At 44.1% G+C, this 27808-nt stretch overlaps 1 protein-coding gene across 1 annotated transcript in view; it reads left to right on the plus strand.

Annotated features, from left to right (window-relative positions):
- Nucleotides 1–27537, plus strand: part of LOC111954155 (meiosis-specific protein MEI4-like) — a 40966-nt gene extending 13429 nt beyond the window's left edge. Inside the window, exon 4 of the mRNA XM_023973661.2 lies at nt 26438–27537. Coding sequence (XP_023829429.2) covers nt 26438–26569 — 132 coding nt within the window. The 3' untranslated portion in view covers nt 26570–27537. The remainder of the gene's footprint in view (nt 1–26437) is intronic.
- Nucleotides 27538–27808: the final 271 nt, after the last annotated feature.

Genomic DNA, 27808 nt, shown 5'->3' on the forward strand with positions numbered 1-27808 from the left:
CCGAATTTCTTCAGCCTCCTGAGGTTGAAGAGGCGCTGCTGCGCCTTCTTCACAACGCTGTCTGTGTGGGTGGACCAATTCAGTTTGTCCGTGATGTGTACACCGAGGAACTTAAAACTTTCCACCTTCTCCACTACTGACCCGTCGATGTGGATAGGGGGGTGCTCCCTCTGCTGTTTCCTGAAGTCCACAATCATCTCCTTTGCTTATTATGTACATGTAGAGTACTCTCTACACACACACACACACACACACACAACACACACACACACACCACACCACACACACACACACAGGTAAGTTCCTTGAAGTAAATGTTGAAGAAAAAGTTGTCAGTGGTCCCCACAGCGCTAGTCTGACTGACCCGGTACCCCCTGTATAAAGCCTCGTTGTTGTTACTTTTGTATTTTTTTTACTTTAGTTTATTTAGTCAATATTTTCTTAACTCTTATTTTTCTTAACTGCATTGTTGGTTAAAGGTTTGTTTGTAAGCATTTCACAGTTGTATTCGGTGCATGTGACTGATAAAATTTGATTATCCTAGCCTTCATGGTGTGATGGTGGGTGCATTTCCTCTGAAAGCTAGTGTATACAGACAGCCCAGCCGCCAGCGGTCCTGGGGATTTTTAATGTGTGAATGGGGAAAGGAAAGCAGATTATTCTCCCTTCCCTTGTCCCTTTACTCCCACAGTAGAGAGATAGTCAGTCATGCATGTTCGTGGGTCTTTCCTACACCCCATTCAGAACAGCCCTTATTGAAGCAGCCCTGAGCAAAAGCAAAACACACATTGCTGCTGCATCAAGTGAATGAGAAAATATAATTTCTGTCACATCAGATTTCTTTATAAAAACAACCTTTTCTCTGCCGAGAATATTGATGTTGGGTTATTTAAGTACACTGGCTGCTACTATAGCTGTAGCAGGCCTGAGGTATAAGAGAACATTTATGGAATACACTGAAGAATTAATCTGCAAACTGAACTTCCTGATAAGGAACAAACCACTGTCATTTGGTCTAATGATAATGTATTCAGATTATCTGTAATTGCTCACTTAATTTTCGGTATTGTTGACTTGCCTCGGACCCCTCTAACATTGATGTCTTGATACTTCAAAGCACTTTAAAGCCATTGTGCCCTTGGATAATTGTAAGCACTTGACCCCCCTGCTCTCATCGCAAAATAAGGGGAGGCTTAAATTGCTTGTGAAGACTTCTACCGTTTGAAGACTTAGGGCTCAGACACAGCAATAGCGTTTGCTGGCCGAGAATAGTTAGCACTTCTGAGTGTAATTTGAGAACCGAGTCCTCACTGATTTCACATCAGAATCGCATGAAAAATGTCGGCAGTCAAGCGTCTACAGCGGGTGGTCCATAAAACAGCGCGCTGAACGATGTGGATCTAGAGTTCATCTGCAGATCATTCAGCGCCGCTGTGTTTTAGGGACCACTCGCTGTAGACGATTGACTGCCCGTCATTTTTCACACGATTCCACAAGTAAAATCGGTGCCCACTCTGTTTGCAGAATAGGTTTCAGAGGTGCTAAGTACTCTCGGGTCAGCAAACGCTACTGCTGTGCCTTAGCCCTTTAGCCATCAGACTGGCTAATGAGTACATCCCCCTGGGAGTATGGAATTCCATGGTAGGTCCCAAACTGCTCGCTATTACCTTTTTATATTGTACCACTTTTGACCTGGGCCCATAGTGCTCTGATTATCCAAGATGGCGTAGCAGTGTAGACGTGTTTCTTTAGTCCTCTCGTGTACGTTTGTATTTTTTCGTATTTCTTGTATATATTTTAACATTTTTTTCTATCTCTTTTCGATTTTTAAATCGATTATACCTTCCGGTAACCTACCTCACCCAATGTGATACGGAATCGCTATTATTTTTTAACTTTGGAACACTTTCAAGAACCCCCAGTAGCTAACCAGCTAATCAGCTACAAGCTAATTTAGCCATTTTTTGCCGCTGCTAGCAGCTTTTACCTTCTGCACAGACACCAGCCCTGTTATTAGCCTGGATATTACTCACCAATTTACCAGCATCGGACTGTCTCTCGACAACAACGCCGGATTCCTGCCGTAATCCCTGAGCCACTACTTCTGATCCTCACAGCTAGCTTGCAGCTAGCGCAGCTAGCACAGCTAGCGCAGCTAGCGCCACTGCCACGAAGCTAGCACCAGTTAGCAAACACAATTCTACAATTCACAACCTCTCTTTCGCCATCGCCATCCGGCTTGGATTCTCTGTCGACACGACCACGTCTGGTCTGCAGACGAATACCCCATCCGCTGTGCCCTCAACCGGCCTCCGTCTGAGCAGACCCCCTCCGTCTGAGCAGACCACCCCCCGGGCTACTAACTTTAAACGCCGCGTGCTAGCTTAGTGGAGGCCTCCCTGCTCCATCTACGGCTGCCCCCTGGACACTATGATCACTTGGCTACATAGCTGATGCCTGCTTGACTGTCCATTAATCACGGTACTCCATTCTGTTTATTTGTGTTTTATCTGTCGGCTCTGTGCTTTAACTCAGGATCTTGTGTGAGTTAATCCGACCCTCTCTGCCTAGTCGTCGCCATTTTACCTGTGTTGCTGTGTTAGTGACTAGCTGCTGTTATCTTAACCTGTTTGTTTAGCTAGCTCTCCCAATCAAGACCTGCAATCACTTTATGCCTTATTGTATGTCTCTCTCAATATCAATATGCCTTGCATACTGTTGTTCAGGCTAGCTATCATTGTTTTGGTTGCAATGGCACCCCGTAGTTCCACTCTCCGTACCTCTGATACCTCCTTTGTCCACCCCCCACACATGCTGGTGACCTCACCCATTGAGACCAGCAATGTCCAGAGATACAACCCTCTTATCATCACCCAGTGCCTGGGCTTGCCTCCGCTGTACCGTGCCCCACCATACCCTGTCTGCCACATTATGCCAGAATCTATTCTACCATGCCCATAAATCTGCGCTCCTTTTATTCCTTGTCCCCAACGCTCTAGGCGACCAGTTTTGATAGCCTTAGCCCGCACCCTCATCCTACTACTCCTCTGTTCCTCGGGTGATGTGAGGTAAACCCAGGCCCTGCATGTCCCAAGTCACCCTCATTTGTTGACATCTGTGATCGAAAAAGCCTTGGCCTCATGCATGTCAAACATCAGAAGCCTCCTCCCCTAAGTTGCCTTACTCACCGCTTTAGCCACACTCTGCCAACCCTGATGTCCTTGCCGTGTCCGAATCCTGCTTAGAAGGCCAACCAAAAATTCTGGGGATTTCCATACCCAACTATAACACTTTCCGTCAAGATAGAACTGCCAAAGGGGGAGGAAGTTGCAATCTACTGCAGAGATAGCCTGCAAAGTTCTGTCATACTTTCCAGGTCTATGCCCAAACAGTTCGAACTTCTAATTTTAAAAATTACTCTTCCAGAAATAAGTCTCTCACTGTTGCCGCCTGCTACCGACCCCCCTCAGCTCCCAGCTGTGCCCTGGACACCATCTGTGAATTTGATCGCTCCCATCTAGCTTCAGAGTTTGTTCTGTTAGGTGACCTAAACTGGGAATGTCTTAACACCCGGCATCCTACAATCTAAGCTTAGCCCTCAATCTCACACAAATCATACAGGAACCACCAGGTACAACCCTAAATCCGTAAACATGGGCACCCTAATAGACATTATCCTGACCAACCTGCCCTCCAAATACACCTCTGCGTTCTTCAATCAAGATCTCAGCGATCACTGCCTCATTGCCTGTATCCGCCACGGGTCCGCGGTCAACACGACCACCCCTCATCACTGTCAAACGCTCCCTAAACACTTCTGCGAGCAGCCGCTTCTAATCGCACCTGGCCCGGGTACCCTGGAAGGATATTGACCTCATCCCGTCAGTTGAGGATGCCTGGTCATTCTTTAAAGTTACTTCCTCACCATATTAGACAAGCATGCTCCGTTCAAAAATGCAGAACCAAGAACAGATATAGCCCTTGGTTCACTCCAGACCTGACTGCCCTCGACCAGCACAAAAACATCCTGTGGCGAACTGTCAATAGCCGAAGAGCCCCCGCGATATGCAACTGTCAGGGAAGTCAGGAACCAAATACACGCAGTCAGTCAGAAAGCAAAGGCCAGCTTTTTCAAGCAGAAATTTGCATCCTGTAGCTCTAACTCAAAAAGTTCTGGGATACTGTAAAGTCCATGGAAAACAAGAGCACCTCCCTCCCAGCCTCCCACTGCACTGAGGCTAGGTAACACGGTCACCACTGATAAGTCCGTGATAATCGAAAACTTCAACAAACATTTTCTCAATGGCTGGCCATGCTTCCTCCTGGCGTACTCCAACCTTGGCCAACAGCCCCGCCCCCCCCGCTGCTACTCGCCCAAGCCTCCCCAGCTTCTCCTTTACCCATATCAGATAGCAGATGTTCTGAAAGAGCTGGAAAACCTGGACCCATACAAATCAGCTGGGCTTGACAATCTGGACCCCCTATTTCTGAAACTGTCCGCCGCCATTGTCGCACCCCCTATTAACCAGCCTGTTCAACCTCTTCTTCGTATCATCTGAGATCCCCAAGGATTGGAAAGCTGCCGCGGTCATCCCCCTCTTCAAAGGGGGAGACACCCTGGACCCAAACTGTTACAGACTATATCATCCTGCCCTGCCTATCTCAAGGTCTTCGAAAGCCAAGTCAACAAACAGATCACTGACCATCTCGAATCCCACCGATACTTCTCGCTGTGCAATCCGGTTTCCGAGCGGGTCACGGGTGCACCTCAGCCACGCTCAAGGTACTAAACCGATATGCATAACCGCCATCGATAAAAGACATTACTGTGCACGTCTTCCATCGACCTGGCCAAGGCTTTCGACTCTGTCAATCACCATATTCTTATCGGCAAGACTCAGTAGCCTTCGGTTTTTCTAATGATGCCCTTGCCTGGTTCACCAACTACTTTCAGACAGAGTTCAGTGTGTCAAATCGGAGGGCATGTTGTCCGGCCTCTGGCAGTCTCTTGGGGGTACCACAGGGTTCATTCTCGGGCGACCTTTTCTCTTGATAATCAATGATGTTCGCTCTGTCTGCGGGGATTCCTGATCCACCTCTACGCAGACGACACCATTCTGTATACTTCCTGGCCCTTCCTTGGACACTGTGTTAACTAACCTCCAGACGAGTTCAATGCCATACAACTCTCCTTCCGTGGCCTCCAACTGCTTTAAACGCTAGTAAAACCAAATGCATGCTTTTAACCGATTTCGCTGCCGCACCCGCACGCCGACTAGCATCACACCCTGGACGGTTCGACTAGAGTATGTGGACTCTAATAAGTACCTAGGTGTCTGGCTAGACTGCAAACTCTCCTTCCAGACTCAATATCAAACATCTCCAATCCAAAACAAATCTAGAGTCGAGCTTCTATTCGCAACAAAGCCTCCTTCACTCACGCCGCAAACATTACCCTAGTAAAACTGACTATCCTACCGATCCTCGACCTTCGCGATGTCATCTACAAAATAGCTTCCAATACTCTACTCAGCAAACTGGATGCAGTTTTATCACAGTGCCATCCGTTTTGTGTCAAAGCACTTATCACCCACCAACTGCGACCTGTATGCCTGTCGGCTGCCCCTCGCACATGTTAGATCGTCAGACCCCACTGGCTCCAGGATCATCTACAAGGCTTGCTAGGTAAAGTGCCGCCTTATCTCAGTTCACTGGTCACGATGGCTACACCACCCGTAGCACGCCTCCAGCAGGTGTATATCTCACTGATCATCCCTAAAGCCAAACCTCATTTGGACGCCTTTCTTCCAGTTCTCTGCTGTCTGCGACTGGAACAATTGCAAAAATCTCTGAAGTTGGAGACTTTATCTCCCTCACAACTTAAAAATCTGCTATCCGAGCAGCTAACCGATCGCTGCAGCTGTACATAGTCCATCTGTAAACTACCCACCCAATTTACCTACCTCACCCCCCATACTGCTTTTATTTATTATTTTCTCTCTTTTGCACACCAGTATCTCTTCTTGCACATGATCATCTGAATGATTATCAACTCCAGTGTTAATCTGCTAAATTGTAATTATTCGATTTATTGCCTACCTCATGCCTTTTGCACACATTGTATATAGATTCTCTTTTTTTTCTACCATGTTATTGACTTGTTTATTGTTTACTCCATGTGTAACTCTGTGTTGTTGTCTGTTCACACTGCTATGCTTTATCTTGGCCAGGTCGCAGTTGCAAATGAGAACTTGTTCTCAACTAGCCTACCTGGTTAAATAAAGGTGAATTTTTTTTTAAAAGTAGTGCACTATATAGAGAATGGAGGGAATACGGTTCCATTTGGGACACAGACCCTGTAATGGGGTTGAGAGGGCTGAGGTGCGCTCAACAGAAGACCTTGAATGGGCTGTTGGCTTGCATTAGCACTGTAGTACATTACAACTACAACAGGCTTCATTTGGTTTACAAGCTTATCTGTGTTGTTGTTGAACGTTTGCATGAAAATGGAGACATAACCCAAGGACAGGCCTCTTGTGGGTTGATTAAGAGGCTTGGAATATGCTCTCTATGCAATAATATACGAATGCTTTGGAGAAGAGGCCAGTACGTTGAGAGCTGAGCTGCGTGATTTGCACTTCAGAACACAGCGAGGGGATTGCATAACACATCAAGCCTCCGTTACTGCACCTTGCCTCTCAATGCAGTTGGGCAGTTTGTGTTTTATATGAATATCTACAGATGTATGATCTTGGTCTGGGACCAAAAGGCTCCTGAACAGCTTCTACCCCCAAGCCATAAGACTGCTGATCAATTAATGAAATGGCTACCTGGACTATTTACATTGACCCCCTTTTTATGCACTAACTCTATGCACACTCACTAGAGTACCCACACATACTACACTGACACTCCAACACACATAGACACTTTTACACTTCACATACACTGCTGCTACTCTGTTTATTATCTATCCTGATTGCCTACTCGCTTTTTCCCCTATGTACATACCTCAACTACCTCACACCCCTGCACATTGACTCGGTACCGGTACTCCTTGTATATAGTCTCATTATTGTTATTTTGTGTTACTATTTCCTTATTTTTATTTAGCAACCAGAAACTTTCAAAGATAAATTTGCATCCTGCAGCTCTAACTCCAACTCTCTTTCTAAAATTATCCACCGCCATTGTTGCAACCCCTATTACTAGTCTGTTCAACCTCTCTTTCGTATTGTCCGAGATTCCTAAAGATTGGAAAGCTGCCGCGGTCATCCCCCTCTTCAAAGGAGGTGACACTCTAGACCCAAACTGTTACATACCTATATCCATCCTGCCCTGCCTTTCCAAAGTCTTCGAAAGCCAAGTTAACAAACAGATCATTGACCATTTCGAATCGCACCGTACCTTCTCCGCTGTTCAATCCGGTTTCCGAGCTGGTCACGGGTGCATCTCAGCCACGCTCAAGGTACTAAACGATGTCATAACCGCCATCGATATAAGACAGGACTGTGCAGCCATCTTCATCGACCTGGCCAAGGCTTTCGACTCTGTCAATCACCGTATTCTTATCGGCAGACTCAACAGCCTTGGTTTCTCAAATGACTGCCTCGCCTGGTTCACCAACTACTTCTCAGATAGAGCTCAGTGTGTCAAATCGGAGGGCCTGTTGTCCGGACCTCTGGCAGTCTCTATGGGGGTACCACAGAGTTCAAATCTTGGGCCGACCCTTTTCTCGGTATATATCAATGATGTCGCTCTTGCTGCGGGTGATTCCTTGATCCACCTCTACGCAGACGACACCATTCTGTATACATCTGGCCCTTCTTTGGACACTGTGTTAACTAACCTCCAGACGAGCTTCAATGCCATACAACACTCCTTCCGTGGCCTCCAACTGCTCTTAAACGCTAGTAAAACTAAATGCATGCTCTTCAACCGATTGCTGCCCGCACCCGCCCACCCGACTAGCATCACTACTCTGGACGGTTCTGACTTAGAGTATGTGGGCATCTACAAATACCTAGGTGTCTGGCTAGACTGTAAACTCTCCTTCCAGACTCATATTAAGCATCTCCAATCCAAAATTAAATCTAGAATCAGCTTCCTATTTCGCAACAAAGCCTCCTTCACTCATGCTGCCAAACATACCCTCGTAAAACTGACTATCCTACCGATCCTCGACTTTGGCGATGTCATTTACAAAATAGCCTTCAACACTCTACTCAGCAAACTGGATGCAGTGTATCACAGTGCCATCCGTTTTGTCACCCAAGCCCCATATACCACCCACCACTGCGACCTGTATGCTCTCGTCTGCTGGCCCTCTCTACATAATCGTCGCCAGACCCACTGGCTCCAGATCATCTATAAGTCTTTGCTAGGTAAAGCTCCTCCTTATCTCAGCTCACTGGTCACCATAACAACACCCAGCCGTAGCACACGCTCCAGCAGGAATATCTCGCTGGTCATCCCCAAAGCCAACACCTCGTTTGGCTGCCTTTCCTTCCAGTTCTCTGCTGCCAATGACTGGAACAAATTGCAAAAATCGCTGAAGTTGGAGACTTAGATCTCCCTCACTAACTTCAAGCATCAGCTATCTGAGCAGCTCACCGATCGCTGCAGCTGTACACAGCCTATCTGTAAATGGCCCATCCATCTACCCATCTCATCCCCATATTGTTTTAATTTATGCACACCAGTATTTCTACTTGCACATCATCATCTGCACATCTATCACTCTAGTGTTAATTTGCTAAATTGTAATTTCTTCGCTACTAGGGCCTATTTATTGCCTTACCTCCTTACTCCATTTGCACACATTGTATATAGATATTTCTATTGTTATTGACTGTACTTTTGTTTATCCCATGTGTAACTGTGATTTTTGTCGCACTGCTTTGCTTCATCTTGGCCAGGTCGCAGTTGCAAATGAGAACTTGTTCTCAACTAACCTACCTGGTTAAATAAAGGTGAAATAAATTTTTATAAACTGCATTGTTGGGATTCGGCCCATGTGGCAAATATATTTAAAAACATGTTTCATTGATTTGATTTTGAATTTGAGCCAGTTTGCTACAGCAGGAATATAATCCTGCAGCAACAGGAATCGTGAATTATTATGTGGATTATAATTAATGGAATTTTATTGTAGGGGTTGATACATTTTTCATTAGGGCAAATCAAATCTGACATTTAAAAGTGGAAATTACAAACTTGAAGTCTTTTTAAACCTCGAATTATCAACAAGTTAGCATTTCCTGCTCTATAGGAACATTCTCAGTGACAAAAGAGTGATCAAATTAAGATCCTACTTATGTAGAGCTGTGTTTGAGTCCTGGGAAATAAAGTTTGAAGACTGAACACATTCGAATCTAGCCCTGGCTCTAAGCCCAGAGCCCATCTGTCTCAGTCTGTCCACCCCAAAATCCTCTTACCTTTTTGTTTAAACCAATAACAGAAAACAGACTGTACTTACTGTCTTCCTCTTGACAAAGTCCTCAGAATCAGTCTATTCTCTATTGTTTGAAATTCAGTCTGAAATCACTCTCACTAGAATATGATAGAGTCCAGTTTATTGGACATTTAGGCTGCTTGAAAATGACTTTGGATTTCCTGTAATGAAGACATTTAAAATCACTGAAATACCCAGCTGCAGTGAGATCACACCTGAATTCCAGGGTGGAAACATTTGAACAAACAACACCATAGTATTTCATTAGCAAGCAAGCTCTATTTTCTAGCTCTGGCCACAGGGACTCTGTGTCCAGGCCAGGCCATGGAGAACATAGAAATGTGAGCCAGACTTAGTATCTATCCCAAATGCCACCCTATTTCCTATATACTGCACTACTTTTGACCAGGGCCTTTTTTTATTTTTAATCACCTGCAACATGCATTGAGAATGACAGCTGGGCTAAGGAAACTACCTAAATCATATAAACTGGAACACCCATCTCAGTAGAACAGCCATCTCAGTAACGGCTGCAAAATGTCCAAATAACAGATTGGATTGCTTTAGAAAATGTATTTTATCTTTTTTTGTAGCATAAGATTAAAAATCAATCAATCAATGCACATGCAAAAACACAAGTACTGAAACAAACAATTCTGAAAAATCAACCAGCAATAGAGCATGCTGGGTAATATGATAATGATGAGCATGGTTGAGCAAACATGAATTTGTAATTTACCAACTTTAACACATTAGCTCAAATTCTAGGCCTTTTGAAGTCCTGAATTCACATAATAATGTTGATTTAAGCCTTGGGTTAAGTTGGCTTTTTACGTTTGTTGCCTTCAAAAGCAAACATGAATTTTGAATTTTACTTAACAAACAAGTTGAGTAAACAAACTTTAACAGATTAGCTCTGATGGGTTCGGATTTCTCAACTTTAAATATTATTCACCATTAGTTATACTAGAGACATGAGGGGTGCCGTAGTCTTGGGTCTACACCAGAAGTTAATGGTTATCTGTAGGAGGAATGTATATGGTGGATGCAGTTAAGCTTGAAATGTAGGGAAGACAATCACATGTTGGCAGGCACTGATAAAGGTGGAGAGCTGTGGATTAGTGAGGAAGGGGGTTGAGGTCAGGTCACATTAAGGGAGAAGGAACAGTTTATTGCCTGTTTCACTTAACTTCCTGCCTAGCAATAAAGATGTAATGTTTAGAGAGGAGGAGGAGACTCCACCCAAAGTGGGGTGTATATATATACTACCACTGGGGGAAGTAATATTTGTCAGTTCAGCGGTTTGATCCTTTGGGGTGAGTAAACTTGGTTGGCGCTTTCATGGTGTCCGTCAATTTCTTACTCTGATATTTAGAACAGCTCCAATTATTGTCCTTTTGTAAGTCCACCCCACAGAATAACGCTGATTAAGCAATTGGTTGAGTTGGCTTTTTCTTTTCTTTCTTTTATCTTTTTTTTTTACAGTGAATGCACCATCCCCCTGGCCACTAGAAATGGGAGGTAGGCAAGGCATCCCCATCTGTCTGTTAGGCTAGACCCTTCCCATGGTAACACAGGCAGGGCTGGGTAAAGGTTGCCCAGGGACAAAAAAAAATGCTTTTATAAACCATGTCACTAGTTGCTTCTCTGTTAATGTAGCTGTCTAGAAACGCCTAATTATAACACAGTTCTCAGGACGACAGGGAGATGATGCTCAATTATGTTTCAAATTGTTTCAACGATGAGTCGGAGCTCTACATGATCTGGTTGTACTCTGAGAAGAAGTCATTTGGGATAAAATTGTTGGATAAATGTTTTGTTGCCCGGTGGACATTGTAAACATGATTACTATGAGAATGATAGCGTTTCTAATGGGTTTTTCTACAAGTATGTGCCGTAGGCTACTATATCTAGCCTTATACTGACCCAAAGAGTGGGTTTGCCGTAGGTCTCTAGTAATGAAAATCAATTGAAGAATGATTACTCTTCTTTAAGACATTATTAATTCATTGGCAGATTTAAAAAGGGAGTAGGGTTGTTCCATCACAAAGTTTAGCAGTCAGGCTCCAGTTTGCAGGCAGAGCGCTGTGGAGGGCTGTCTGTCGGACGTGAACCCTAAGTGCGCCCCCACGGTGGCGGGTGGGCGGGCTGCCCCTACCCTTCAACCAGTGTAGCATACAAATAAGCCCAGCCATCTGGGACCCGTGTTGCTTTGTAACAGGCCATGACAGTCACACACAGTACAGAATGCCCATAGGACAAACAGTACAAACACTCACTCTCCACTTCTTCAATAGCACTAGAACACTGAGTGTAGGCATAACTGTGTGTGTACCCTCTGTTGTCCTGTTGCCCTGCACAGGGGGTCGGACTGTGCGTTATGTAAAGTTAAAATCATGGTTCAGTGGCTGGCCTTGTCATTTTGTAATTAGTACAAACACTATTTACCAGAGCCATGTATTTAGATATATGGCTCTGCTATTTACTGATGGTTGTCTTTTTCCTCTTACTAAAACAGGGGTTACTCCAAGGACAGACCCCATTGCCTGAATATGATCTATCAGACTTGGGGTCCAAGCAGCAAACCTCTGTATTTTGTCTAATTTAGGCCCCATTTAGTCGACTGGTCGATTGTTTGGTCGATAGGCTGTTGGTCGACCAAAATGTCTTTAGTCGAGCAGTCAATCACAATTGATTGGTCGAAGGAACAGACGACTCTCGGTCGGCCAAGATTTATTTTTAGCCGGGGACAGCCCTGGTCTAATTAGTGCTAGCTAGCCCAGTCTTAAGTCTGGAACAATGCAGTTTAAGAAAAATAACTTAAGAAATAAAGTAAATAATTAAAGAGCAGCAGTAAAATAACAATAGTGAGGCTATATACAGGGGGTACCAGTACAGAGTTAATGTGCGGAGGCACCGGTTAGTTCAGGTAATTGGCTGGCACCAGTTTTATTTATCGGCTGAATTTTTTTATAGGCAAATAGTCGACTATTACCGGCTAACAGAAACCCTGACTGGTGTTGAAAATTCTGCATTGGCTTTGATACTCTGGTTGGTTAGAGATGATCCAATTGCTGATGACTTTGTTTTTCATAGGCAAATAGTCGACTATTACCGGCTAACAGAAACCCTGACTGGTGTTGAAAATTCTGCATTGGCTTTGATACTCTGGTTGGTTAGAGATGATCCAATTGCTGATGACTTTGTTTTGTACAACATTTTGACATCACCGCAAATTACTTCAATGATGGCCGTCTCAGACTGAAGTATGTAGTGAACGATAGAGCAGCGGAAAAATTCAGTTTGAGCCATCAGGCAAAGAGCTGGAGGAAATGAGCGTCAGAGCTTGTTCTTGTAAAGGGCAATGCATGGCAGCTAAAAACGGTTCTATTTGGCTCCAGAAAACAGTAAGCAGACCTCTTAGTTTTCATCCCTAAATGTCACCAGCGCGATATCTGTACTTCAAACACTTTTTTTTTTTTAACCAAAGCCTTAAAGCCCACACAGTTATTAGCTTCCCCTTTCATTACTGGGATAGATTAGGCTAATCTTGCCTGAGTTGGGGAGGATGACCACAGAAAGTTGAGTAGGATAATCTTCCCTGAGTTGGGGGGGATTCAGACTGCCCCAATCTCTGAAAGTTGAGAGCGTAATTATATGTCGTCATTGTCAGTTTGAGATGTGTCATTTTGAGATATTTTTATAGACTTAAGAGCAGCCCACTTCCCGTTGCATTTCTCAATGACTCTTTCTGATGCAAGCACTTTCATCATAATATGCTGTACATGTCGCCATGGCAGCCTGAAGGCTAATGTGCAGTTATGCATGTGCATAAGATATTTCAGCTGAGGGACACTGCCTGCCATACCACGACAGAGTCAGCAGCTGAGACTCTAACCACACACACACACACACACACATCCTCCATTAGTTAGTGATCGAGTCAGAAACCTTGCTTAGGACATGCCATACCCTCAGTACATCAGGATATAAATATAGCCACCCTCAGAGGGGGACACAGACCCTGCCTATGCCCTGGGTTTACTGCAAAGAGACTTGTCAGGACAAATATTCCTCTCTCTCACACATGCGCATGAACACACACACACACACACACTCTGAGGGTGTCCTGCAAGACCGGAAACCTTTACAAAGACAAACTCCTCTTTCTAGGTACATTATTCTTACCAGAAAAAAACTAAGAAGAGTCCTTTTGTACTAAAACAATTGGTCGTCATTTTAGCTTTTCACTCACTGTAAAACTCATACAAAGGACAGTGAGGTCAGTGATTTCCAGCACGTCTGAGTCAGCAGTAGTGTAATAAGTGAAGAAAGACGCCGTTGTTTAGGAACAGTTTCCGTACCAGTGACGCACATTTTTCTTTAGGGCAAATCAAGTCTGACATTTTAAATCGGAAATTACAAACTTTATTAGCCTTTTTAAACCTTGAATACACTACAAGTTTGCATTTTGTACTGTGCAGGAAAATTTGTAGCCACAAAAGAGTGATCAAATTAAGATCCTACATCTGTAAGGAATAGTTGTTTTATCTGCTCTGGGGACTTCTAAAAGGAGAAAAACTGACGAGTAGACTGCGTGAGGATATCAAACTCGTATAGCCTAGTAATGCATGGTGTGCAGTGCACCTGAGGGAAAACGCCGTCCTCTGCCAATTTGTCCTCTCCTGTTGGTCAGGAGAAAAAGTGTGTGTTTGTTCATGTCTCTGTGCCAGCAAGCTTGTGAGCATGAGTAAGCATGCTTACGTGTACATGTTTGCGTGCATGCGTGTGTGGTTGTCTCTGCATAAAAGTCAAGTTATTTTGGCATTGATTATTTTCCCAGCTGACATGCACTGTGCTGAAGCCCCATATATTGTATCCAGCAAGCCTACGTGGCTGAAGCATATTGGTTTCCTTACCCTGTAAGCAGCCCACAGCTGAATGTAATTGGGGACCCCTCCTATCCAGCAAGCCTACGAGGCTGCTAGGGAACTTGACTTATGGCTCCCAGCATTTCATGAGGCTGATGGTCATTATAACTCTGGCACTTCTGACTGAGCTATGTCTTTCATTATACATTTCTGCCTCGTACATTTACGAGACGTTATGTGTGTGTGTGTGTAGGCTATAACAAACTGCCGTCTCACTCTCGCTCTCACATATATATATATACAGTGGGGAGAACAAGTATTTGATACACTGCCGATTTTGCAGATTTTCCTACTTAAAAAGCATGTAGAGGTCTGTAATTTTTATCATAGGTACACTTCAACTGTGAGAGACGGAATCTAAAACAAAAATCCTGAAAATCACATTGTATGATTTTTAAGTAATTAATTAGCATTTTATTGCATGACATAAGTATTTGATACATCAGAAAAGCAGAACTTAATATTTGGTACAGAATCCTTTGTTTGCAATTACAGAGATCATACGTTTCCTTAGTTCTTGACCAGGTTTGCACACACTGCAGCAGGATTTTGGCCCACTCCTCCATACAGACCTTCCCAGATCCTTCAGGTTTCGGGGCTGTCGCTGGGCAATACGGACTTTCAGCTCCCTCCAAAGATTTTCTATTGGGTTCAGGTCTGGAGACTGGCTAGGCCACTCCAGGACCTTGAGATACTTCTTACGGAGCCACTCCTTAGTTGCCCTGGCTGTGTGTTTCGGGTCGTTGTCATGCTGGAAGACCCAGCCACGACCCATCATCATGCTCTTACTGAGGGAAGGAGGTTGTTGGCTAAGATCTCGCAATACATGGCCCCATCCATCCTCCCCTCAATACGGTGCAGTCGTCTTGTCCCCTTTGCAGAAAAGCATCCCCAAAGAATGATGTTTCCACCTCCATGCTTCACGGTTGGGATGGTGTTCTTGGGGTTGTACTCATCCTTCTTCTTCCTCCAAACACGGCGAGTGGAGTTTAGACCAAAAAGCTCTATTTTTGAATCATCAGACCACATGACCTCTCCCATTCCTCCTCTGGATCATCCAGATGGTCATTGGCAAACTTCAGACGGGCCGGACATGCGCCTGCTTGAGCAGGGGGACCTTGTGTGCGCTGCAGGATTTAATCCATGACGGCGTAGTGTGTTACTAATGGTTTCTTTGAGACTTGTGGTCCCAGCTCTCTTCAGGTCATTGACCAGGTCCTGCCGTGTAGTTCTGGGCTGATCCTCACCTTTCCTCATTGATCATTGATGCCCCACGAGTGAGATCTTGCATGGGAGCCCCAGACCGAGGATGATTGGACCATCATCTTGACTTCTTCTATTTTCTAATTAATTGCGCCAACAGTTGTTGCCTTCTCACCAAGCTGCTTGCCTATTGTCCTGTAGCCCCCAGCCTTGTGGCAGGTCTACAATTTTATCCCTGATGTCCCTTACACAGCTCTCTGGTCTTGGCCATTGTGGAGAGGTTGGAGTTCTGTTTTGATTGAGTGTGTGGACAGGTGTCTTTTATACAGGTAACGAGTTCAAACAGTGCAGTTAATACAGGTAAGAGTGGAGAACAGGAGGGCTTCTTAAAGAAAAAACTAACAGGTCTGTGAGAGCCGGAAGTTCTTACTGGTTGGTAGGTGATCAAAATACTTATGTCATGCAATAATGCAAATGAATTACTTAAAAAATCATAATGTGATTTTCTGGATTTTTGTTTTAGATTCCGTCTCTCACAGTTGAAGTGTACCTATGATAAAAATTACAGACCTCTACATGCTTTGTAAGTAGGAAAACCTGCAAAATCGGCAGTGTATCAAATACTTGTTCTCCCCACTGTATATATATATATATATATATTAGTGTGTGTATATGTATTTTCTACACAGTTGGTGCGTCCTGCCTATTGCTTTTCCGCCCAGGCCAGTGACAGGTTTGAAGAACGATCAGATTAGGAGTTGCAGCAGAGGGATTGCTGGACCATTAAATAGCCGGGATCAAAGTCGTCCTCAGCCCCTCAAAGCAGCAGAGATGTCATTAGAACTCTAACCGAGGGGGAAAATCAAGCTGTTTGATCAAAGTCATGTTATGAGGAGACAAAGCCCGTAGTCACCGGTGCGCCGGTAAATTGCCACCCCCTTCTGCAGTCCTAGATAGACTCTCACACACTCTGCTGATGAGCACTAGAGCAAACACATGTGACAGCCTATCTAGGTAGACTGCAGAGAATATATAGAAGCACAATCATGGACCCTGAAGGGATTTCCTACTTCTGTGTCTTTACTGAGAGCCATCTTAAATAACATGGCCATTTTTATTTCAAAGTTTGCATTACATTTTCCAAACATCTGTAATTGAAAACTAAAGAAAAGAGCTAGGGAAGCTGATAATGTATTATCATGTTAGACAGTGTGTTTTTCTCTGTGCTTGCTGTTCAGTAGACTCTAGCAACATCAATCTGCCTCATGCTACAGAAACAGTAGATAGACATCTGCCCTGTGGGGCGTTCTGGCTCACATAAGGTTTACTTGATTTTCTTCATTTCCAGTTTCTCTGTGTATAGGTCAATACAGCTTAGCTACGTGCTAAGCTGAAGGACAGAGCGGGCTGATCTGTGGAGTATTACCATACCCTCTTCTCTGGTGGTCTCCTATGTGCCTTCTCAAAACACAGAAGTGTCTAGACTACAAGTACACCCCCTGGACAGGATGCTAGTCAGTCGCAGGGCTTTACCCCCAATCCATCTCATTAATGCTGAGTGCGGAGATCCATCCGGCCCATTCTTTGTGTTTGGTGTGACTCGACCAGGAAGCTATGTGTCATCTGTTTTGTGGTTCTGGATACATGAGTCTGTGTTCAGGTTGCACTGTGTCCTGTCCTGTCCTGCCACTTGCTGGCTGACTGGGAGCTGAACCGCAGGACTGACATGTTGAGGACAGACAGACTGACTGCTCTGACTGACTGCTCTGGGCTTTTAGGAATAAACAGACCTGGTAAATAGAGCAGAGGTGCCTGGGTAAGGACCGGCTGGGGAGAGAGGTGACTGAGGAGAAGGTGGACTGGACTCACTGGTGTCAGGCCCTCAAGCAGGTAGGCAGAGGGGGCTATAGCGTGTGGGGTTTCTAGCTATCAATACACAGTTGTTTGGGGAAATGGATGGAATAGTGCAGTTCAACCCATGTAATAAGCCCCTCAGAAGGTTGATGTTACACTCATCCAGTGAGTCAACGTCTAGATATTCACTACATCACATCGGTTCTGACTGAGCCAAGACCTCAAGAGACTGTTTCCTAAAGAACTGCAAAGTAATTTTCTTCCACAGAGAATAGCCTAGCTTTGAATAGTGTGGATTTTGAGACAAGCTTAAGGAGCTTGGTGTTTTTTTGTCTTGTAACAAAAGTAAATGTTCTCACACTAGAAGCGGTCAAGATGCAGTCATATAGAACTCGGAGAATTCATTCGTGGATGAGATGGGATCGATTAGCTGTCAGAGAAATCGCTGTATTGTCAGTCCACCGCCTTGAAAGACACTCTAACGAGTGGCTTTCTCTGAGGCAGAAGAGAAATCAATTCCTTGTCTTCAGCTGGGGTGATGACGGCAGTGTGGGCTAGTGTTGTCCAACTCTGTAGTGCTGGCTACAATAGGCCAGATCAGATGGCTATCAGGAAGGATTTTATTCACTAAGCCTATCTGCTCTGCTCTTCTCTGCGCTCCACAGTTTACACAGATCTCATGACATAAGATGGGATTGTAAAGACAGGACCAACTGTCCTGGGAAGAAGCCATTTTTAGGCAGCGGTTGTTTTGTTTTGGCTGAAAGAGATTTATTGTAATTTATCGTGATTTATGGTCCAGGAGATGTTTTGATCATATTCACGCCTCATAGTTGCACAGATCATTTATCTGCTTGATGATGCTTATGAATGACTTTCACAGCAGAGCATAACATTCTTTACAATACAGTGAAGTACAATGCATTGTAACACATGTTCATGATTGAAATGGGAGTTCAAAAGTTCACTTTTTGAATGATTTGAAATGGGTACTGGTTATCTCTTGGCTGCTGAAATAAGGTGACTTATGCTAAGTGTAAGCCTAACAACCATTCTTTCTTGATAGCCAAGTGACCTAGACCCCAAAGGCTATTCAATTTACAAAATCGGATTTAAAAGCTTGGAAGAGTAACCCTCCAATAATGCTGCCTGCGGGCAAGTTTAGTTTGACATTTGATTTGAACTCTCTACTATTTTGGATTGTACAGCGAATCTGCCACAGAAACAAGCGTTGTCATTTTGATGAAATGGCGCTTAAGTAAAGTTTGTTTGTTTAACAGTGTTTGTGATGAGCAAATGTCTATTTGCTTTTGTGTTGTTGGCTCTGTTCTGAAATGAGCAAACGCTACCTGAGTATATTGTACATCTGCCAAAACAGACATTCTATATATAGTCTCTGTATATTGTTTCATAGTTGACTAGACGTAGAGTACTTTAAATATTAGAATCTAGGCATCACTGGTCTATCCACAGTGCATATTCATTCTGTTCAGGCCACATTGGAGGCTGTTTTACCATCGCCCATTTTAACCATCAGTCGATCACCTTTTCTGTTCTTCTCTAGCAATTAAATCATTTTGTAATGATTGCCTAGCCAAAATCTTGAACAGCCACATTATATTGGGAAGGTTGTGTTTTAAGAGTGGCCAGTGACAGCGTAGCCTGCTGGAGTTAGTCAGGGCACCACCTGGCCCGTTTTTTCTTCTAAATGTGGCCTATTAAAGATATTCAGAGGGATAACAGAACAGAGAAGATATCCAACTGATCCCAAATGATTCCCACTTTCAAGGAGCGAGGCTGCAATGGAGCAGGTTGAGAGCTTCAAGTTCCTTGGTTTCCACATCACCAACAAACTATCATGTTCCAAACACACCAAGACAGTCGTGAAGAGGGCAAAGCCTATCAGAAACTTTCTGTCCAAAAATGATGCAGAAAAATGTATCCATGCTTTTGTTTCTTCTAGGTTAGACTACTGCAATGCTCTACTTTCCGGCTACCCGTAAAGCCTAATATAACTTCAGTTAGTGCTAATACGGCTGCTAGAATCCTGACTAGAACCAAAATATTTGATCATATTACTCCAGTGCTAGCCTCCCTACATTGGCTTCCTGTTAAGGCAAGGGCTGATTTCAAGGTTTTACTGCTAACTACAAAGCATTACATGGGCTTGCTCCTACCTATCTTTCTGATTTGGTCCTGCGTACATACCTACACGTACGCTACGGTCACAAGACGCAGGCTCCTAATTGTCCCTAGAATTTCTAAGCAAACAGCTGAGGCAGGGCTTTCTCCTATAGAGCTCCATTTGTTAGGAATGGTCTACCTACCCATGTGAGAGACGCAGACTCGGTCTCAACCTTTAAGTCTTTATTGAAGACTCATCTCTTCAGTAGGTCCTATGATTGAGTGTAGTCTGGCCCAGGAGTGTGAAGGTGAACGGAAAGGCTCTGGAGCAACGAACCGCCCTTGCTGTCTCTGGCTGGCCGGTTCCCTCTCTCCACTGGGATTCTCTGCCTCTAACCCTATTACAGGGGCTGAGTCACTGGCTTACTGGTGCTCTTTCATGCCGCCCTAGGAGGGTGCGTCACTTGAGTGGGTTGAGTCACTGACGTGATCTTCCTGTCTGGGTTGGCGCTGGCGCCCCCCTTGGTTTGTGCCGTGGCGGAGATCTTTGTGGGCTATACTCTGCCTTGTCTCAGGATGGTAAGTTGGTGGTTGAAGATATCCCTCTAGTGGTGTGGGGTCTGTGTTTTGGCAAAGTGGGTGGGTTATATCTTTCCTGTTTAGCCCTGTCTGGGGGTATCATCGATGGGGCACAGTGTCTCAGCCTCCAGTATTTATGCTGCATTAGTTTATGTGTCGGGGGCTAGGGTCAGTTTGTTATATCTGGAGTACTTCTCCTGTCTTATCCGGTGTCCTGTGTGAATTTAAGTATGCTCTCTCTAATTCGCTCTTTCTTTTTCTCTCTCGGAGGACCTGAGCCCTAGAACCATGCCTCAGGACTACCTGGATGATGACTCCTTGCTGTCCCCCAGTCCACCTGGCCGTGCTGCTGCTCCAGTTTCAACTGTTCTGCCTGCGGTTATGGAAGCCTGACCTGTTCACCGGGACGTGCTACCTGTCCCAGACCTGCTGTTTTCAACTCTCTAGAGACAGCAGGCGCGTAGAGATACTCTTAATGATCGGCTATGAAAAGCCAGCTGACTTGCTGCACCCTCGACAACTACTGTGATTATTATTATTTGACCATGCTGGTCATTTTATGAACATTTGAACATCTTGCATGTTCTGTTATAATCTCCACCCGGCACAGCCAGAAGAGGACTGGCCACCCCTCATACCCTGGTTCCTCTCTAGTTTCTTCCTAGGTTTTGACCTTTCTAGGGAGTTTTTCCTAGCCACTGTGCTTCTGTGCTTCACCTGCATTGCTTTCTGTTTGGGGTTTTAGGCTGGGTTTCTGTATAGCACTTTGAGATATCAGCTGATGTAAGAAGGGCTATATAAATACATTTGATTTGATTATTCCCCTCAGGACACTGAAATATTTGGCATGGGTCCTCAGATCCTCAAAAGGTTCTACAGCTGCACCATCGAGAGCATCCTGATGTTGCAATCACTGCCTGGTATGGCAACTGCTCGGCCTCCGACCGCAAGGCACTACAGAGGGTAGTGCGTACGGCCCAGTACATCACTGGGGCCAAGCTTCCTGCCATATCCAGGACCTCTATACCAGGCGGTATCAGAGGAAGGCCATAAAAATTCAAGGACTCCAGCCACATTAGTCATAGACTGTTCTCTCTGCTACTGCACGGCAAGCGTTACCGGAGCGCAAGTATAGGTCCAAAGGTCTTAACAGCTTCTACCTCCAAGCCATAAGACTCCTGAACAGCTAATCAAAGAGCTACCCAGACCCCTCTTTTACACTGCTGCTACTCTCTGTTTATTATCTATGCATAGTCACTTTAACTCTACCTAAATGTACATATTACTTCAATTACATTGACTAACCGGTGCCCCCTCACATTGACTCTGTACCGGTACCCCCTGATTTATAGCCTCGCTATTGTTATTTTACTACTGCTGTTGAATTATTTGTTACTTTTACTTTCAAAAAATGTTTTTACTTATGAAAAAAAAGTGTTAACTTCTTAAAGCATTATTGGTTAAGGTCTTGTAAGTAAGCATTTCACTGTAAGGTCTACACCTGTTGTATTCGGCGCATGTGACGAATAACATTTGATTTGATTTGAAATGGCACTCTATATTTGCTATATATTCCACTACTTTTGACCAGGGCCAATAGGGCTCTGGTCAAAGGTAGTGCACTATGTGCAGCCATTTGGGACAAAAGTAGTGCACTATAAGGAATTTGGATGCAGACCAAAGTCCTGGGGCCTCATTTATTAATATTGGGTAGAACTATTCTAAAATACTACTAAAATACTACTTACTCACAGAGTTTAGAATGTCCGTACGCATAGAAGAAGTGTGATTTATCAAACAGTCCCACGAGCATCATAGCACACTGGTAGGAGATAACTTTTGATAAATACCAGTTGTGCTTGTGCATGACCATGACTATTTACATTTCGAAACGCGCCTAATTAACCATATATGGTCAAAATCATCCCTTTAATACCCTTTACAACACTGTATCATGAAATAGCCATACAAAGGTGCAACTGAAAAAAAACAAAGAAAAAAGGCTGTAGTAGAGGTGCTAGTGTCAGATCATTTTTATTTAACCTTTATTTAACCAGGTAAGACCCATCGAGGTTAAAAACCTATTTTACGAGGGCGACCTGGCAAGAAGACTAAACAGGGAAGTAGCAGCATGTACATAAAATACTAAATACACACAAAAGACAAAGTGTCATAAGTTACAGATACAATTGAAGATTAGAAACAGCTGCAGCTATCACAATCCAATTGAGTAAAACCAAAAGGTTTGATTTGGCTCGCTCAGTTGTGGTTTGACCAGTAAAACTGCTACAACGAGAGGACCATTAGGACAATTCAAGTTGCTTTAGCAATGGCAAATATACTTCAAATGAGTAGGCAACACACCAATAAGCCATCCATCCAGCTGTAGAGACAGCTCCCTGCTGTAGGCATATTGCTGTTCTGCAGAATAAACGAGTCGTACATTACACCTGGTCACCTTGCCACCACATTCAGCAGCATTTTTTTGAGCATCACATAACCTGCACATAGTGGAAGCCTTTTCTGTTCGTTTTGGGATGGTGCTTTTATGGCGATGTGGGCGTCATCTGTTGCTTCGTTTGTAGGCTATTTTGGAACCCATTGATGGCAGAGAAACCCCCCTTGATTTTAACCTGCTGTGCGATGGTGTTTGGAAATTGTATGTTAGTTCATTTTGGCGAAGATTGCATCCAAAACATTAGCTCATCGAGGGATGTGAGATGCCGATAGCACTTTGATGTGCACCAGAATAGCATATGTTTCTGAAATCCTCACAAAGATCCTATATGATTGGTTTTGGGAAACGGTATCTTATGAGCCAATCCGTACCCTCTGCAACAAAGTCCCACCTGTCTCTAAAAACACGCTTTCTGCGAAATGCAGTGTGTGCCAAATCTTCCAACAGAGCAATATCAGCCATCTCTCATTTCCCATTATCTCAGTCTTTTATAGTATTTCAACAATGGTTTCACTTTCACACGTGCCCTGTGAGAGTCTCCTCTGAACAGTTGATGTTGCGATATGTCTATTACTTTAAGTATTTATTTGGGCTGCAATTTCTGAGGCTGGTAACTCTAATGAACGTATCCTTTACAGCAGAGGTAACTCTGGGTCTTCTATTCCTGTGGCTGTCCTCATGAGAGCCAGTTTCATCACAGCGCTTGATGGTCCATCCTGACCGGTTGCATCACTGCCTGGTACGGCAATTGCTCGGCCTCCGACCGCAAGGCACTACAGAGGGTAGTGCGTACGGCCCAGTACATCACTGGGGCAAAGCTGCCTGCCATCCAGGACCTCTATACCAGGCGGTATCAGAGGAAGGCCCTAAAAATTGTCAAAGACCCCAGCCACCCCAGTCATAGACTGTTCTCTACTACCACATGGCAAGCGGTACCGGAGTGCCAAGTCTAGGACAAAAAGGCTTCTCAACAGTTTTTACCCCCAAGCCATAAGATTCCTGAACAGGTAACCAAATGGTTACCCGGACTATTTGCATTGTGTGCCCCCCCCCCAACCCCTCTTTTACGCTGCTGCTACTCTCTGTTTATCTTATATGCATAGTCACTTTAACTATACATTCATGTACATACTACCTAAATTGGCCCGACCAACCAGTGCTCCCGCACATTGGCTAACCGGGCTATCTGCATTGTGTCCCACCACCCGCCAACACCTCTTTTCACGCTTCTGCTATTCTCTGTTCATATATGCATAGTCACTTTAACGATACCTACATGTACATACTACCTCAATAAGCCTGACTAACAGGTGTCTGTATATAGCCTTGCTACTCTTTTTTTCAAATGTATTTTTACTGTTGTTTTTATTTCTTTACTTACTTACCTACACACACACACATACCTTCTTTTTTCCCCCCGCACTATTGGTTAGAGCCTGTAAGTAAGCATTTCACTGTAAGGTCTATACCTGTTGTATTCGGCGCACGTGACAAATAAACTTTGATTTGATTTTTGCGACTGCTCTTGAAGAAACTTTCAAAGTTAATTAAAATGCATTCCTGGTGACTACCTCATGAAGCTGGTATACCAAGAGAGTGTTCAAAGCTGTCATCAAGGCAAAGGGTGGCTACTTTGAAGAATCTCAAATATAAAAAGTAGAAAATAGTAAAAATAAAGAAAAACCCTGGAATGAGTAGGTGTGTCCATACTTTTTACTGGTACTGTATATATTTTCCCATTCTATACCCTTTAGACCTCTAAGCACAGCTCTATTGTGCCTCCCACATCACTGTGTTTCTCTCTGTCTCTGTCAATCTCTCTCTCAATCTGTCTTTATTCAGCTCTCTGTCTCTCGCTCTCTCAATCTCTCTCAATCTGTCTTTATTCAGCTCTCTGTCTGTCTCTCTCAATCTCTCTCTCAATCTGTCTTTATTCAGCTCTCTGTCTCTGTCTCTCTCAATCTCTCTCTCAATCTGTCTTTATTCGCTCTCTGTCTCTGTCTCTCTCATATTCTCTCTCTCAATCTGTCTTTATTCAGCTCTCTGTCTCTGTCTCTCTCAATCTCTCTCTCAATCTGTCTTTATTCAGCTCTCTGTCTCTCGCTCTCTCAATCTCTCTCTCAATCTGTCTTTATTCAGCTCTCTGTCTCTCGCTCTCTCTGAGATTGTGAAAGCTGGCTCTGCAATCAGGAGACTACATACTGTCCCTCTCTCTAATGGTAACGAGCCCCAGGTCTAATCAAACGGACGATTTGAATTTAACAAATTTATTGTACTTATTATCGTAACAAATGCACTGATACGGGGAAATTCTATATAGCCTGTCAAGATATGTTGCATGAATTCACAATGAAAATACAATTACATCAACATTTTTTACATTTATTATTAGGCCTACGCTCACAATTTCACAAATGTATCTCTCTTTCTCTCGCAATATGTCTCGTTCGCTCTCTGTCTTCCCCATCGTCTCACCAATTCTCTTTTTTTTTCTCTTCTCTCTTGCTCTCTCTCGCGCTCTTTCTCGTGCTCTTTCTCGCTTTCTCTCACACTCTTTCTCGCTTTCTCGTGCTTTCTCTCGTGCTCTTTCTCGCTTTCTCTCGTGTTCTCTCTCAGATTTTGATAGCTGGCTCTGCAATCAGAGAGAGGGACCGTATGTACTGTCCTAAAGATAATGAGCCGATTTGAATTCCGTTCAGAGTCCACTTCATTACCTCAATCCTCTGATGCTATCAAGGTTTAAGCACATAATGATGAGAATCCCTGTAGAGTAGGGTTGGGCGATATCCAGATTTAGTAAACGGTGTATCGACCAAGCCTACTGTAGAGTAGACGGACAGATGGATCCAGTGCAACACTGAAGGCCCCTCACAGTGCTGTGTTGAGAGGTAGGTTTCCTGGTGCTCCCTTTTATAGAAGCACCAGGAGACCAATCCAAGGCCCTACTAACGACAGTAGCAGAACTGTCGAGAGGAGTGACAGAATAGTGCACAGAACCCCCACTGATCGAGGTGTTGCAGTACATTTCGGGACTTCCTCTAAATTTTGTTTCCCAACCTGCTGTAATATTAATGGACAAATGTACAATCTTGTTTTCTATGATGCAACCAATTAGGGGAATGGATTGTGTTGTGAAACATTTCTAAGCGTTATGAATTCTGTAGACATTTGATCATACTTTCCCAGGTTGTTGTGGTTTGGGGATGCACCTTTTAACAGTAGGACAACCACTTGAGATGTGACAGGAGACGTCATGGCGGCGGCAATATTGAGAATAAAATATTAGCACCCCAGGGAGGTGAGGTGTATGTACGTGCTCTAACCCTGATGGGCTCTGAGTGAGCCTGGAAGGACAAAGTATGCCACATCCTGTCAGCTCTCTGGAGGCTGCTCGCCTGGAGCCGCACCCGACAGCCATCTGGCTGCTAATGTATTCACTGACACTCGACACACACACATGCACACACACGCAAACGCTAACCACGGACACACACACACAACAGTCACATACACAACAAACACATAGCACTCACACACACACACACACATATGCACACAGTGACTTCTTATTGCCTCAAAGTACACGTCTTGCATAAGTCCAACTTTTTGTAGTTCTTTGTCTGTTTTTCTGCCTTTAACTTCAGTTGAGTAGATATTAATTTCATTGCCCTTTTTACTAGCCTGTACAGTTATATAGCCGAACTGTATCTTTTATTGCAGCTTTGCTTGAGAGGAAGTTGAGTACAAATATTAACAATGAAGAGCGAGATGCCGTTAGCTTGTTCTTTATTCCAGACATGTACTTTCCTTTCCTGTGTGATGTGTGTTTCCCAGGGGGAGAGCAGCAAGGGGTCTGTCCAGTTTGACGTGTCCCAGTATGAAAACCTCTACCTGGTCTGGCTCCTGGAGCAGCTCCTACATGGACCTCCAGGGGCCGCAGTGGGGCCAGGTCACCACTGGACGTAGGAGCAGAGGGCCCTGCTGGGCAGCCTGGAACACAGCGTCCTTCTCCTGTCTGACTTCCCCCTGTTTAGCCTCTACATGTGGAGGATAGGGGCTCTCCTCACCCCCTTTTCCGACACCACCACCCAGACCCGAGACTGGCGTTCCAGGAACGAGCATGGCGCCACCACGGCCACACAGGCGTGTAATTCCACCTCCAGGATGATTCCACTTCAAAGGGCTGCAGAAGTTGGTGCAGATACAGTCAATTTGACTGACATGACAGGATTGAAGAGACAGGACTTAACAAGACTGGAGAAGGAGATGGTGGGAGGTGCGTTATTCATTGAGGTTGGCTACCTCTTCAGAAGAATAATCTATAAATAGTGTGGCGCTAAACCAAAGCCTGTCATTATTCTTGTTGGGAAAAGTGTGGCAATTAAACAATAAGACCCGAGGGGGAGTGGTACATTATATGGCCAATACACCATGTCTAAGGGCTGTTCTTAAGCACAACTCAACATGGAGTGCCTGGATACAGCCCGTAGCCGTGGTATATTTGCCATATATCACAAACCCCCAAGGTTCCTTACTGCTATTATAAACTGGTTACCAAGGTAATTAGAGCAGTAAAAATAATTGTTTTGACATGCCTGTGGTATACTGTCTTATATACCATGGCTTTCAGCCAATCAGCATTCAGGGCTCGAACCACACAGTTTATAATGTGAAATAGACTACTGTGGCTGGCATTAGAATTACAATGGAAAGCATTGCATTTTTTATGATTATTATAATATTTTTTTTACAGACTGTGTGAATGTAGAATGGACATACTGAGTGCTGTATGAGCAGGAATATCTTACTGTAAGTAAGGTATGTCCAGAAAGTTTTTAGGCATTTACATTTTCATTTGTTGATTCTATTAGCAAGATGTAGTGAAGTATTTTAACAAATGGATTTGAAAATAAATAAAACCCAAAATGTTCATATTCCAGATTGCATCCTTGATTCAAGTCCATGTAAATATTTAGTTACTGGACTTTGATTGATCGATTAAATAAGTGTTTATAGAAATATGTACTGATATTTAAGACATGATTGTATAGAGATTGTCAGTGACATTAGAGTCTGACTTGTAGTGTTCTAGTGCAGCGATACAGTAAGTCTGACTTGTTGTAGTGTTCTATAGGTAGGATACAGTAAGTCTGATTTACTGCCATGTTCTATAGCAGCGATGGCTGTGTCCTAACAGACTGAACA

Source organism: Salvelinus sp. IW2-2015, linkage group LG28, assembly GCF_002910315.2.
Source record: "Salvelinus sp. IW2-2015 linkage group LG28, ASM291031v2, whole genome shotgun sequence".
In the NCBI taxonomy this organism is placed as follows: Eukaryota; Metazoa; Chordata; class Actinopteri; order Salmoniformes; family Salmonidae; genus Salvelinus; species Salvelinus sp. IW2-2015.